Source organism: Amia ocellicauda, chromosome 1, assembly GCF_036373705.1.
Source record: "Amia ocellicauda isolate fAmiCal2 chromosome 1, fAmiCal2.hap1, whole genome shotgun sequence".
In the NCBI taxonomy this organism is placed as follows: domain Eukaryota; kingdom Metazoa; phylum Chordata; class Actinopteri; order Amiiformes; family Amiidae; genus Amia; species Amia ocellicauda.
Genome location: NC_089850.1, coordinates 58,369,932 through 58,385,479, shown reverse-complemented (window position 1 = coordinate 58,385,479; position 15,548 = coordinate 58,369,932). Strand labels below are relative to the sequence as shown.

Here is a 15,548-nt window from a genome sequence, read left to right as displayed (position 1 = left end):
GCTGCTAGAAAAACCCCTTCCCTCCTCTCCCGCAGTGCGCCTCTTCCTTCCTGTGTCCCTCTTGGTGTCTGTCATACGAAAAGGGAAAAGCCAGTGGCACCGATGTGGGCGACGGGAACGCGGGCTCCTCTGGCGCTGACCCGGGCCCAGTTAGTGTGGGATGGCGTTTGGGTTCCCCTGTAAACCTGCAGACGCGTATCTGGGCCGAGCGGGAGCCTCTGTCCCGGCAGGGGGCCCCTCTCTGTCTGCAGCCCGGGCCGTTGGACCCTTTGTGGCGGAAGAGAGTTTTGGAGTCGGGAGTTTTAATCGGAATTTATTACGTGTGCGAATTTAGCTGCATCTCTCTCACAACTCACCCCTCTCACTCTCCGCATCTGTCTCTGTCTCACGCTGTGCCGGAGCCTCGTCTCTCCCTGTCGCTTACTTTGCCACTTCTTTCAGCGAACTAATGATTTAAATATTGTTTATTGGACACATAATCCAGGGGGAATGGGGATCTCTCCTTCTTGCGTGTTGGTGTGGCGTGGCCATCGCTGGAGCTGCCCTTCACCTCAACCCCCTCTATAACGGCGCTGAAGGCTGTTCTCAGAGCGGCGCCCTAAGGCTGCTCTGTCTCTTTCCGGGAGAAGATGGAGCAATGTCACTTTTTAAAAATATTTATTTTGTGGAGAATCCTGCGATCTGAAGGGACTTGTACAATGTAAAAATAAAAAAGTTGTATTCTTAAGAAAAGGAGGAATAAAGAAAGAAAAACCTGCGGTATTTATTTTGTCATCGTACTGTGTAGCGTTCAGAGAGAGGCTATAAACCGCATTGCAGCTGCCCATGGGAACTTGGTGACCCAGAACAGTGCAGTTGTGTGTCTGCTGTCTCATGCACAGGTCATCCCACAGGTGTTCTGCTGAGCTGGTTTGGGAAATGGGGCTCTACTGGTGCATCATGGGATCTACAGTCCTGTGTGTTGCTATCTATAACTATAGCAGTGTATTTTTAAATACAAATACAAATAATGTCGGCATTGAATTGAACACAGAGTGTGAGTGAATAAAGACACTGTAGGGGCGGCGGGGGTGAATAAAAGGATTGAGGGGGAAAAGTTCCGTGCTGGCGCACTCCAGTAACATGGCGCTTGTGGGGTTGGTGGGGAAGTTCGCTGACGTCACCTGCAAAGGCTCTATTGTGACACCCGGCGTCAAACAGGAAGTGAGGCGGTTGGGGTTTGGATGCAGCAGCGCGCCAAACAGCCGCGGGAGAGCAGCTGCGCAGCCGCTGTCATTGTCCGGACCGACACCACACACGACCGGCACCGCGGACGGCAGCGGGCCGGGACACGGCGGGACGGGACGGGACGGGACGGGACGGGACGGGGGTGGCGAACTTTTTAAACACTTCGAAACTTTGCGTCTTTTTAAACGGGTGACGTACCGCGAAGTTCAGAGCAGCATCTCTGCACAGATAGAGCCGGATAGGAGAGGATAGCATAACCGCCAAGGACTAACCGAGTTCAACTGAATAAATAATCAGACACGCATTTCCAGGCGCTGTGAAGCAGCCCGGGGCGCAGGCTCTCTCTGCCCGGGAGGGGAGGCGCCGAGGCCGGCCTGTGCGGGTCTTGAGCTCGTCGCTGGGGTCGCAGCGAGTCCCAGGTAAGGGGTCTCACCTGGGCCCGTCTGCGCCGTGTGCACATTCAGACACGTTTCTGCGCTTCAGGGCCCTCATCCACCGGCAATCGTGTGGAAATACGTCATGCATGAACACAACAACCACATCCATTATTTATTGCAGGTACATACTCATTTAAAATACAAATAACTGCTTATTTATCCAATGGTTACCAATCACTGACATGCACGGGTTCACAGCAATGCTATTTAATGCAATCTGGATATTATAGTGTGTCTCTCTGTGTGTCTGCAGTGTTGTCCTCGTCTGTGGCAATGGCGGTGCCCTTTGTGCAGGACTGGGACCTGGTTCAGACCCTGGGCGAGGGGGCGTATGGAGAGTGAGTATCACCTGTACCCCCCTCTCTCTCTCTCTCTCTCTCTCTCTCTCTCTCTCTCTCTCTCTCTCTGCTATGACAGGGTTACAACGCTGACCCACACATCTTCACAGCTCTGTACACCACTATTGTAGGACGGCTGTAGTGCGGTGCCCGGAGCGTTACACAGGACCACCAGACAGCACAGCCACAAACTGCGCCGACTGCATCCTGATATTATCATCTGCGTCGTAACAGATTGTTCTTTCTCGATTTCTTTATTATTTTTCTCATTGTTATTCTCGTTTCTGACCACTTACAGTAAATCTAAATGACACTGTGTACACTGTTTACACTATATCTAAAGATGTATGTTATTGTTTTTGGTTGTCCAAATTCACTTGAGGCCCCCAAGGACCCCAAAACCTTCAACAGCTAATAACGTCTTACAAGTTACTTTTAGCACCGTTCTTGCAATTCAACACTAATAGGAAATCATAGACTCCCTTTCCGAATATATAATTTTTCTGACCTTTGACCTTCTCAGAACCAGGTATTGCAGGTTTGTGGCTTTAGCGTATGTCCTCAGATATTGAACATCTCATTATCGGTTCAAGGAAGCTCCTATGAGTAATGTTACTGTGGAGCATAGATAGGAAACTGTATGATGTTTCCGAAACTGCAGTTTTCCGATCGGAGCTATGGATCATGGGATATCAACATAAAAGATGTGAAGGCTTATAACTGCTTACGGGTGGCAGATACGATGACGGTCACTATAGAGCAGGGCTGCGCAATTATAAGAGCTCCATTGACTCCTATTTTCTCCCCCTAAAGGTCCAAAATGTCTAACTTGCGCTATGATTCATGGGCATATGTAGTTCTTGTATGTGTAAAGCTAATAAACAAAGTACTACATTTAAATAACACTATTTATTGCACATTTTCAATGCAGACACATTAAACATGAGTTAAAAAGGTTACTTTAATTTAAACTCTTAGAACTAATGTGTTAAATTGAACACATTCTGAGTTTGTACAAGGACTACACAACTTTGTGTGAAAATGTACCGAAGTACAACACAATAATGTGTATTTGTATGTGTTTTTGAATGTGTTTCAAACACAGAATTGCATTAAAAATACACATTATTGTGTTGTACTTCGGTACATTTTCACACAAAGTTGTGTAGTCCTTGAACAAACTCAGAATGTGTTCAATTGAACACACTAGTTCTAAGAGTGTATGATTAGGCTGCATATCACAAATGTATAATTTCAAGCAAAACAAGACTGCTTCTCACACAAAAATAACAAAAGAAAGTTTCTGAAAACTGCTTTGATTTTTGAACAAATAAGTAATCACAAGTTTAATACTCATCTTTCCTACTCTCCCCCCCTTCACTTCTCCATCTCTCTTTAGTGAGATGAATGGGCTCTTGCTTGCCCTGCCAGTAACTTGAGTCTTGGCTGGAAATGCATCCTGCTAGTATTTCACTCTTTCTTGCTGCTGTTGTACGTGACATTGGGATTAGTTGGATCTTTTCATAAAGTTCGTCTTTTTGTTTAACATCAAGTAAAGTTTCAACAACAGCATGTATGCGTTCATGCCCTCACCACTCTCCCATCAGTAAACGTTTTTTGCTGTTGACCCAGCATCCAAGCTATTGTAGTGAACATGCGTTTGCACGTCGTTGGGCAGTGAGTGTGTGGGAGTGGACTCTGGTGGACCGATCACACTGGGCTTTGAGTTGGTTTATTTTGGTGCCCTCACCTCACACTGCCGTGGATATGTTTCTCAACAGATCTGTGATTTGTCTCATAGTGGTGCTTCACGTTGGCACTTTTTATTAGAGCCACGGCCTCTGAACGTATCAGGCAGAGTGGTTTGACACTCGCTGCGGGAAGGATAAAGGCATATCCGTCTGTCCACTCCTGTTTGAAAGCTCGATTTGACTTTTGCGCACCCCATTCTATCATCTCCTCTCGCTCCCACTCCCGACTACGCCGTATGCCTCAGCCCCTGTGTTAAGTCTGCAATTGGATCCCACCTTCCCTGTCCCTTCCGGGTGTCAGAACCTGACAATAACATACGTTAGGGCTGTGCGATATGATTGATATATATCGTGTGACGATAGAAAAAGTCTTATCGTTTCATGTTATGCTCTATCGTTTATTTCGATGTGTCGCAAATCCCACTCTTTACAGCAATATGTTTAGTCATTTGGACGACGCTTTGCGTTCTTCCCGGTTCTTCCACCCGTGCTTGATGGAGGTGAGAGATGTGCATCAGAAACACAGACAGACATGGAGGAGAGTGAATTCACACAGAATAACCACAATAACCAAAAGACACTTTAATGCACACGTTCCGCCCCGCTCTCGTCACCGGGCTAAACTCAATCTGCAGGCACCCCCCACCCCCGCTAATTTAGATGTATATAATTTGTATAATATTTAAAGAATAAAGTTTGTTTTCATTTTAATAAATTGGAAAGCAATGCAAACACATGCAGAAAGTTTCATTTTCTTTTTATTAAGATGGTGAAGTGGTTATTATTATAACTATTTTGTATTAACACGAGCTGCACCGGTAAGCAGAATCGAAACACGACAGTCAGAGAAGAAATTTCTCTGTCTAGCAGATGTGAAATGCGCCACTATAAACCCGGCTGTGCTAAATCTGCCTGAATCTGTACCTTTTACAGCGCATGTGTTGCGTGATTAGTATCACGTGTGTTATTGTTGTTATGTGACAGTAAATCATACTGTTTATGTGTGTGTGTATATATATATATATATCCCATAACAACATAACACACGTAATAGTAATCACACAACACTTGCGCTGTAATGTGTTGCATTCTGCATATATTTACAAGAATTATTGAGATGTATATTGTGTATTGCCCAAACTTCCCCAAAAATATTGAGATATTATTTTTAAGTCATATCGCCCAGCCCTAACGTACGTCATTGGACAACACACAGTAGTATGGGGCGCTATCTGGGACTTTCCAGTATGTGTACAAAGCGTCGCTTCCTCAGTAGTTAATTTAACAGTTATTTATGAGAAATGTGTCGAGGTCCAGATAGAACCTTCACTGGGTCCGGACCCGACTATAGAACTATAGGACATGCATGGGAAACCATATGGGCTGTATCCTTGCATGACCTTTAACTTGACCTCTGACCTCTCCTTCAAGGTCAAATCACATTTTCTTGCATTTCAGGCTTACAGCCTGCAAAATCCATCAAAGTCACCATGAATCATGTCATGGGGCCCAAGTGTGTTCATTTGAAAAAAATGTTTGAACTTTGACCTTTCCTTCAAGGTCATGTTCACTATCAGTAATACAAATCTCATATTTTGTCCTAGATGTAAGGCTCAAAACAGATATCTGACTTTAGAATTGGAATGAACAACATGTTTACTGCTAAAATAGTCCAAGAACCTTCATTCTGACCTTTGACCTCCCCTTAGTGGTCAATCAATGCCTAAAACTGCTTATATTGCCTTAAAGACTGTAGATAGGCTAATGATTGCTTTAGAACTCACATAGGAACTCGTGGTCTGTGCAAAAATGCCCTCCATTTTGACCTTTGACCTTTCCTTAAGGTCAGAAGTGGCTCAAAACTCATTATAGAGTGAAGTTAGGCTTATAGTTTCTATGGAACACATATAGGAGCCCATGTATGATCTATCTGAAAATGCTCTTTCTGATGACCTTTGACCTTCCTGTCAGGTCAAATGCAATATGCTCTCATAAAGCCTTCCAGAGACAAGCTATCAAGCTTTGAAGCTACAATTCCTTAAATTGTGTTTAGCATGCTGATCTGCTCATATTCATCAGATACTCTTGTAAAGGGTCTTATAACAGACATTTTACAATGCAGATGAAGTTTCTAGAAACTTCTTATCTAGTAATTATAATTATTCCTCCACCTCCCTCTTTCCTTGTTCCCTCTCCCACCCCTCCTGTCCCTGCACCCCTCCCCTCAGGGTGCGTCTCCTGGTGAACCGGCAGACCGGGGAGGCGGTGGCGGTGAAGGTGGTGGACACCTCCCGGGCGGCCGACTGCGCCGAGAACATGAAGAAGGAGGTGTGCATCAACAGGCTGCTCAGCCACGCGGCTATCGTGCGCTACTTCGGGCACCGGCGCGAGGGCCCCACGCAGTACCTGTTCCTGGAGTATTGCAGCGGGGGGGAGCTCTTCGACCGCATCGGTGAGGGCGGGGGGGGCGCTGGTGTGGGAGCGAGGAGCCGTTGGCCGAGCAGCTGAGGAGATGCTGATGAGGTTATACTGACACATGCGTGTAAAGCCCCCTGTTCAGTTCAAACCAGTTCAGTTCAGTTTAGGTGAGTTTAAACCATTTCAGTTCAATTCAGACCAGTTCAGTTCAGATTAAGTGAGTTTAAACCAGTTCAGTTCAGTTCAAACCAGTTCAGTTTAGGTGAGTTTAAACCAGTTCAGTTCAATTCAAACTAGTTTAGTGCAGTTCAAGTTAAAGGTCCTTTTTGGCAGGACTATCATAAGTATTCAAGGCAAATTATACTCATCAAGACGTGTACATACATACATAAATAACCTCCCTCTCCCTCTCTCTCCCTCTCCCTCAGAGCCGGATGTGGGGATGCCGGAGTCGGACGCTCATCGTTTTTTCCAGCAGCTGATGGCGGGCGTGGTGAGCATCTGTCCCCCGGCAGCCCAGACCCCCTCGGACTGGCGCTCTGTCACCGAGCCCCCGCCGTGCGCTGCGACCCTGGCGCGAGCCTCTCTGACGTGTCTGTTGTTCTGTGTCTCAGGAGTACCTCCACAGCGTCGGCATCACTCACAGAGACATCAAGCCCGAGAACCTGCTGCTGGACGAGGGAGGTGAGCCGCGGGGCCCGGGGGCAGGGGGTGGGGCCCTTCTGTAGTCAGATTCTGAGCCAGGCAGCTCTAGAACAGGAAGACAGACCTAGAACCACATCAGTGAAATAAAAAGGAAGTGGACAAAACATTTACAGATATGGTCAAACAAAATAAATAAAATTGAAAGTCTCTCTCACTCTCTCTCAGACAACCTGAAGATCTCGGACTTCGGCCTGGCCACCATGTTCCGGCACCGCGGGCGCGAGCGGCGGCTGGGCCGGCTGTGTGGCACGATGCCCTACGTGGCGCCCGAGTTGCTCTCCCCGGGCGAGTTCCACGCCCCGCCAGTGGACCTGTGGGCCTGCGGCATCGTCCTCACCGCCATGCTGGCCGGGGGTGAGAGAGATGGAGAGGGGGACGGAGTCGGGGTGGGGCAGGGGGTGGAGGCTGTGAGGCCGGGGACTGACGCTCTGCTGGTCCCGTGCTGTTGCAGAGCTGCCGTGGGACCAGCCCAGTGAGAGCTGCCAGGAGTACTCTGACTGGCTGCAGAAGAAGACCTTCCTCACACCCTGGAAGAAAATCAATGCTGCTCCCCTCAGTAAGACACTCTGCTTCTCTCCGTCCGCTTACCTGCCCCTTCCTCCCTCCCTCCCTCTCTCCATCTCCTCTCTGTCTCGCTGTGTTCTGACCTGTCTGTCTGTCTGTCTCTCTGCTGTGTCCTGACCTGCTGCCTGTCTCTCTGTCTCGCTGTGTCCTGACCTCCTGTCTGTCTCTTTCTCTCTCTGCTGTGTCCAGGTCTGTTGTCCAGGATGCTGCTGCACGACCCTGACAAGAGGATCACCATCCCAGACATCAAGAAGGACCGCTGGTACTGCCGCAGCTTCAGGACAGGTACCTGGCACTGGCGCTCCAGGAGTACTGAAGGGCAGTGTGTAGGGCAGTTGTACTGTAGTGCACACATGGTGACTGTGTTGTCTCTGTCCTGCAGGGGCGAAACGCCTGTCCTCGTCCAGCGGGGGGCAGTGTGACTCGCAGGGCTCGGGGAATAAGATGCTGCGCGCCGACTCTGAGCAGACCGGCCGGACCCGCAGGTCAGAGAGCACACCGCCCCCCGCCACTCTAACGCAGTCGGCAGCTCTATGTGTTTGTGCGTGCGTGTTTGTGTGCGTTCCTCTTGTGCACGTCTATCTTTCTGATTGTGTGTGTGTGTTTGTGTGCCTGTGTTTGCATGTTCTCACTGCTGGTGTTCAGTGCAGACTTGCCGTTCTCATCTCTCTCTCTCTCAGGGAGGAGGGTGCGCAGGTGTCCAGCTCCCAGCCAGAGCCGGTGACGGCGCTGGGCTCGTGGGAGGTGGGGGGGGGCAGTGTGCCAGGTGTGGGGCAGCTGCTCAGCTTCTCCCAGCCCGCCTGCCCTGAACACATGCTGCTGAGCAGCCAGCTGCTGGGCACCCCGGGGTCCAGCCAGGTAACCCACCCTGACCCGTTCACACTGGATTCGCTTCAGTCGGTTCGGTTCGTTTGCTGTGAAACAGTGCATCAGTGCGCTGCTGTTCACAGACGTGCTATGCTCGAACTCGGGTGCGTTTTCGTGGTTCACTTCCGTGTTTTCTCAGGACTCGGATCACTTGTGTTCATGTTGCAATAATCAAGTGAGCTCGGATCGTTTTGTAATGATAACATTCCTATATTTTGTATTAATATTTACATTTTACATGATTAGTGCATATAAGAAATGGCAGCATAACATGTACAATAACATACATATGAAGGTAATACAGTAACTACATGCAGTAGTCAAACACATTTGATAATAATAGACCTGTGTGTGCGTTGCGTTGTGCAGATCTGACCGGCAAAGCAATTCAGTTTCACAGTCTGTGACGATTGTCTGTATCATGAACGCATCCAATATTTAAACACTGTGTGCAGTTACTGAACACAACAACAGGCTGCTATACTTGTGGATATTGTAATCAGTGTTGCACTGCCAAATGGTGATTGTTTTGCATGACATATACAATAACACAGTAGTGTGGCGTCCCTAAATATCCATCTAGAGTATTTTACTGCTTCTGTCATACCTTTAAACACAGTGCTGCTTTACATCATACATTAAACATAAGAGGGGGTGTTCAACAAGTTTTTTTACAGAAATTAGTTATTTCTGACACTTACTTTCTCACACAAACAAAATACAAATAAGCTGCAAAATGATTGAAAAATCACTCGCTCCCACGCGGCATCTTCAGATCAGATCGTACGCTCTACCTGTGCATGTTAACTTCGTTGTAATTGATTCTGTTTAGAAAGAATGGGAATCCCTTGGTGTAACACCCTTGATGATTAATCCCCAATATCCAGTTGTGTTAAGATTACTGATGTTACCATTAACAGTAAGAACTCGCTGGTACAAAACTACACGTTATTTCTGGTTGGGTGACATGATTACAAAAGAACAGAGACCTTCCAGTGTCACATTCAAGTTTCTCAGGCGGACCGAACTCGATTATTTTGCCAAACGGACCGAGACCAGCTCTTTCGGTGGTCTCCGTTTGTACTGAATACGAAACAAACCTGTAGTGTGAACCCTGAGCCCTGAGCCACCGCGTGCCCTGCCCCAATGTACCGACACGCAAGGCTCCACTGCTACACGGTGGACGCAGTGACGCACACCTCTTTCGATTGAGTCAGTCTCTCTTTCTCTCTCTCAGGGCCCGTGGCAGCGTCTGGTCAGGCGGATGACGCGCTTCTTCACGGCGGTGGGAGAGGACCGCACCTGCTCGGCTCTCCGGGACGTGTGTCTCGGCATGGGCCACACCTGGAAACAGAGCTGCACCAATCAGGTAGCAGGGGCGGCCGGGGCCCAGGGTCGGGGTTGTCTCGGGGCACGGGGGATGCGGCTGCCTTTCCGGGCTTTGATGCAATCCGGACCTCTCGTCTCCTCTTAGGTGACGGTGTCGACGACAGATCGCCGAAACAACAAGCTGATCTTCAAGGTGCACCTGCTGGAGATGGAGCAAAGGATTCTGGTCGACTTCCGGCTGTCCAAGGTGAGTGTGGGCCCCGAGGGACTGTCTGTAGGGACAGGCTGACAGCCCCGCTGCCCGTCCGCTGGATCTATCACGGGCTGGTTAGAATCAAAAAGATGGACAGAAATGATTAAAATATCACTCACCGTCTGTCTCCCCGTGTCCCCCTCTGTCCCTCGGCTCAGGGTGACGGCCTGGAGTTCAAGCGTCTGTTCCTGAAGATCAAGCAGCAGCTCGGCGACATTGTCAGCCACCAGAAGGTTTCGCTGCCCCTCCCCGTCACATGACGCGGGACACGGAGGAGCCCGCCGCCATCACGAGCGCACGGACAGACGCACGGACTCACGGTCACATGCTATCCAGCATACAAATGTACACGCAAACGCAAATCCCGATCAAGGGGGCAGTTTTTTTTTTGTAGGTCACAGAAACCCCCAACTCAAAACCGTCACAGACACCCCGCTCTCAGTAGTTTTATTCTAGTTTAGCACTCGTCCTCGGTCACACCCCAGAAGAGAACGGCAGCCGATCAATTTGAAAGCGCCTCAAATGAGAAGCCTCTGAGTGGAGTGGTGATCGGGCCCCGGGGGCGTGTCCACAATGAACACAGTTTTCCTTCGTTGTTTTCTTGATGTTGTAGAACACTAAAGCGCTCGCCGCTCCAGATCCGACCCTCCGGTGTTGCATTTCGTAGCCACGAGAGTTGGGCCTTTTTATTCATCTGTTGTAGTTCTTTGCTGGGAGGAGAATGAGAAGAAATAAATGTGAACGCGGTTGCCCGTCCCCCAGATGGAGACGTTGTGGATATGTCTGTTCTCAATGTGGTTTGTTTGGAATGATGATAATAATAAATAAATATTGTTGTGTTGTTCAGAGAGTGTGACTGGATCAGTGTGTCCGCTGAGCTGCGCCCAGCACAAATACTCTCGTAGTTTCTAACGTGAGAGATGTATCTGTCCTGTGTTGGGGGAGTGTGCCGGTAAAGGATCTGCGGTTCTGCTGATCTCGTTCGCAGTTTCTAAGGCGTTGGCCCCTGCTCTGGAGAACAGTGTGACAGGGCCAGTGCAGGACCTCACATCGGAGGCCTAAATACTCGGAGACCGGGACGGGGCCGAGACGGTACCCAGAGACTGTGGCGGCGCCGGGACCGGGCCGGGACCATACCCAGAGGATCGGATCTTCAGTCAACAATCGCTCTGTTACTCATAATAACACACATACACACGCACACACATACGCACACACTCACACACGGGTAAAGCTGTGTTACTCATGGCTTGGGGATGGGCCAGTGGATAAGGGACGGGTGTTGTGCAAGGATCTATCAGGTCTCTAACGCCACACACAACCACACCAGCCGAAATATTGACACTACACAAGAACTGAACAAAAGAAATTACAGAGGAAGCAAGAAAACAAAGTGTAGCGCAGGGCTTTGGTGTTGGGTGCGGTTGCTCCACTCCTGCGGGGGGTTGGATGGGCGTGCCCTTCTTGTGTGGCATGCCCCGGGTCTCGGACAGACCGAGCCTGTTGGAAAGACGGCATTCCTGTGGGGGCGATGGAGGAGAAGACAAAACCTGAAGCAAACCTGATCTGACCTGAACTGAACCTGTCCAGCAGGCTGCAGCGAGGAGTGCGTGTGTGCGCCTGTGTGTGTCTGCTTTCAGTGGTGGTGTGTTCTGTGTTATGGGCTCTCGGTGCCAGGGCTGGGGGCGGCGGGCACAGGGCGGGGTCAGGGTCTGTGATGGACAGAGTGCCAGAGGACAGGACAGAGGGATGGGCGCTCAAGTTGGGGTGAGTGTCGAGTTTTTTTGTTTTGTTTTTCGCTCTTCATGTTTTCCTTTTTCTCTGCTTGTTCAGCTGATGGGAGTCTGATGTACTTTGTAGTGTAGGAACAGGCAGACGAGGGGGATTGTGGGTAACAGTAGAGCATGCTGGGAGGCACATAGGGGCGCCACTGTGCTTGTGTACAGATGGTCCAGATTCTGGGCTTCTGACGTTTAGCACTCGATCCTGCAGTGTACTAGTGGTGAATTGATCATTCAAGTCACTTTCTCTTTCCAGTGTAAGTTTTCACATTTGTTTTTCTCTGCCTTCCTCCCTCTCTCTCCCTTTCTGCCTCCCCATCTTCCCCCTCTCTCTCCTCTTTCCTCTATTGCCAACTCTCTCCCCATCCCCTTTCTCTCTCCCCATGCTTCCTTCTCTGCCTCCCTCCCTATTTCTCTTCCCTATCTTCATTCCTTTGCTCTCCCCCTCGCTCCCTCTCTCTCTCTGTCCATATTTCCGTCTCCCTCTGACAGTCTACAGTTGAGCCGGACTGGAGCTCTATGCTGTGCGCTGCTGGCACTGGCACTGGCACTGGCGCCCACGGGCCCGGATCCACCGCAGGGCGAGACTCGCCTGCTGGCTGCAGAAGCGCGGCTTGGCCTGCAGGTGGCGCTGGGGGGTCTGTGTCTCCTCACCCTGGCGCTGCTGTGGAGAGGCAGGGGGCCGCTGGTGAGTCTGAGTCGATCTGGACATTTTATTTTCCTTCTTTTGTGGAAAAAATGTGGGTAGAGTATCTTCTGGATTTTATTTGTTTTCAGGTGGAGTTCAAACTAAAGGAGGAGGGTCTGCTTTGTCAGTATTGCTAGATTGTAGCTGTCAGGATAGGAATCTTGTGTCGTAGTGATGCCAGCGGTCTGGTTTTCACCCGGACAGTCCGGTTTTCTGTTTCTGTGTCCAGGTGCCAGTTAGGAACACGGCAAAACACATGTAAATCATTAAACGTGACTGCTTATCATATTTCTAGTACCAAATTAGTAATACATTGTTTAATTTATTACATAATGTGATCTGGGTATTTTTTGTGTTGTTATATGTTGATTATCTGAGAATGAATACTGTGAGAGCCTTATTTAAAGTGTGGGCAGTTAAACTTACGAGTGGCAGGGGAGGGAGATAAAGCAGTAAAAGTCTAATTAATTGTTTAATTGTTGTTGTGTCCCAGCGGGAGGTGAGAGAGGGCTCAGAGACGGTGTCCGTGCCCGTGATGGAGGCCCAGACTGAAGCCCTGCTCTCGGCCCTGCACTCCTGCCTGAGCTGGGAGCCCCTGGGGGGGGACAGCCTGCCCCACATACAGGCGCTGTCCCACAGGCTGGAGGTGAGAGACGCGAGCTTCACACCGTCTTACACACCGAGGGCTCCAACACTCAACACAAGTCTGGATTTTCTCTTGATTTTTGCCTTCGTGTCCCGAAACACAGACCGTGCTATCAGCTGTAAATCCACCCTCAGCCCCTCCTCCTCCTCCATCTCTACACCTCCCTCTTCTTTGACCTCTCTCTCTCTCTCTCTCTCTCTCTCTCTCTCTCTCTCCCTCCCTCCCTCCTCTGACTCATGTGTGTCTGTGTGTCTGCTCTGTTTCCAGTCAGTCCTGAAGGCCGTCCACAGCTCTGGGGTGTCGATGCCCAGGCAGGGGAGAAGGGAGGGCAGTAAGGACGCCAGTGACTCCATGGTGACCTCTGACCCCCCAGGGCTGACGGACAGACTGCAGCACCTCGACGCGTTCCTGCGGCACAGGTACCCGCCGACTCGGCAGTTACACAGTACGCGTTCAGAGACTTCCTTCAGCTGAAATATGAGAATGAAACCCAGTAAATGAACCAATGGGTCGATGACTGCCTGACAGCGCTGATACAGATGTAGTTGTTGACTTTCAAAGCAAACTTCTATTATAACCCTGCCCTCATCTCCCTTCCTCTCTCCGCCTCCTGCTGCCTCTCCCTCTCCCAGTCTCTCTCTCTCCCTCCCCTTTCTACATTCCTCTTTCTCCACTGCTTCCTCAATCCCCCCCCCGCACACAGCTTGGCTGCACTTTATTAGAGGAAAGAAGAAAAAAAGACAGAGCAAGTGCCCCCTCTCTCTTTCTCTCTCAGGCTGGTGTTGTTGGCCCGGTTGCTGCAGGTGCAGGAGGAGCTGTGTGAACGGGTGCAGGGCATTGTGCTGTGGCAGGGGGGCAGCTGGGTGCGGCTGGGGGAGCTGCACCGCCAGGCCAGCATGGGGGGGGGTGCCCGGGACCTCTGTGCCACACTGACACAGCTGGAGGTGAGACCGGCCTGGACTAGCTCTCTCTCTCTCTCTCTCTCTCTCTGCTTTCTCTCTTTCCATTGCAGATTCAATGTGTTCACTCTGCTGTGCTGTGTTCACTCTCTAACACCCTGCTGTCTATCATCCGGGCTGTGCCGTGTTTATGAACCCGGCCCTGTGTTGTTGAGTAGCTCTTGAGCGCACTGTACCGAGGGTGTGACGCTGTGCTGACGCTGTGCTGTCTGCGGGGGGTCAGAGTTTCTCCGCAGAGCTGGGTCAGTACCAGGGCGCGCTGGAAGTGTGTCACAGCCAGCTGACGGACGCCTCCCAGCTGCTGCAGGTAAGAGGCGCTCACCGATGGCTTTTCCTGGGGGGTTCCTTATCAGCCCTGTGTTGTTCGGCCCTATGCTGACCAAACTGCAGGTTTGTGACTTGAACATCTGCAGCAACATCTGGAGAGGCCTAGTGGGGCTTTAATCCCTCCCCCCCACGCTTGCTGTGTTAGCAGTTCAGTGTTAAACATGAGTTGCGGGGTCAGAGGTCAGCAGGTGGGTCAGTGAGCTGTGCTGGTGTTGGCAGGCGCTGGCCTCCTCTCTGGAAGAGTTTCGGGCCGATGTGGGGTCACAGGGGCAGGACCTGCAGTGGACAGAGTGTGTGGACCAGGAGAACATCGAGCAGGTATCAACAACCACACCGGCACTCTGACACGCCGAGCCCCCCACACACACACACACACACAAGCGTTTGATATATCTGAGAGACTCACAGATCTCTCTCTCTCTCTGGCAGTTTGAGGCGGCCCGTGCTGACTTCCTCTCCCTGGTGAGACTGACTTCCTACCTGCGCTGCCACCTGGAGTTCCAGAGGCAGTGGGGGGGTGGGGTGAGCGTGCGCGTGAAGCCGGCCCTGCCCCCCGCCTCCCCTGCCCCTCGGCCCCCCCCAGCCCCCTCTCTACGGGGCAGGGCTCCCCGGCAGCCGCGGTCTGTCCTGTGTGGACGGGGGCGCACCTTCGCCTCCTGACAGCGTCTGGACTGGACTGGACCGGACCGGACTGGGTCAGGAGCTGGATTCCCCTGCCTGGGCTGTTCAGTGGTTGGTCAGTCATGGTTCTTGAAGGAGCCCAGAGCTTTGGCTGCATGGCTTGCTCCACACCCCTACAACTCTGTGTGTACAGACGTGCCTCCTGTCTTCACTTCTACATGCACCTGGCCTTCATTTCTACTCGTGGTTTCTGACTGTTTGAAGACTTGAATGGGCTCCACTCGCCACCTCCTCTGTATATATAAGTATATAATAAATATATATATATATAAGTAAATGCATTTTCTATATATTTGTATGTGGGTATTTCTTTCCAGTAAAGCTTTGGAATGATTGTGGTTGTTTGCAGGTGACATTTCATCTACACAGGAGTGTGTGGATGTGTATCTCTCTGTCTGTCCGTCCGTCCATCTGTCTGTCTCCCACTTGGCTTGTGTTTACAGATCTCTGTCCTTTGTCAAAATGATTTCTGTGCTTTTTGGATCTGCACCACCAGAGTGCGCTGTGGGTTTAATTAAAGAGCCGCAGCGCAGCTCTGTGTCCTGTGTCTGAGGACTCGATCCCTGGCTGTGTGTTG

At 50.5% G+C, this 15,548-nt stretch overlaps 2 protein-coding genes across 2 annotated transcripts; both read left to right on the top strand.

The window, feature by feature from the left end:
- Positions 1-1,255: 1,255 nt before the first annotated feature.
- chek1 (checkpoint kinase 1) lies at positions 1,256-10,735 on the top strand. The gene is made up of 13 exons (XM_066710919.1): positions 1,256-1,646; positions 1,918-2,002; positions 5,982-6,205; positions 6,600-6,664; positions 6,786-6,855; positions 7,042-7,230; positions 7,328-7,432; positions 7,630-7,725; positions 7,823-7,925; positions 8,121-8,298; positions 9,545-9,676; positions 9,782-9,883; positions 10,048-10,735. Exons 2-13 carry the CDS (start codon positions 1,938-1,940, stop codon positions 10,147-10,149), a joined length of 1,431 nt encoding a protein of 476 aa, XP_066567016.1. The 5' UTR covers positions 1,256-1,646; positions 1,918-1,937; the 3' UTR covers positions 10,150-10,735.
- A 525-nt stretch (positions 10,736-11,260) lies between these two features.
- Positions 11,261-15,253, top strand: LOC136754782 (uncharacterized). Its single transcript, XM_066710907.1, has 8 exons — positions 11,261-11,656; positions 12,163-12,358; positions 12,852-13,004; positions 13,272-13,423; positions 13,780-13,948; positions 14,187-14,270; positions 14,510-14,608; positions 14,720-15,253. Exons 1-8 carry the CDS (start codon positions 11,607-11,609, stop codon positions 14,948-14,950), a joined length of 1,134 nt encoding a protein of 377 aa, XP_066567004.1. The 5' UTR covers positions 11,261-11,606; the 3' UTR covers positions 14,951-15,253.
- The last annotated feature ends 295 nt before the right edge of the window (positions 15,254-15,548 follow it).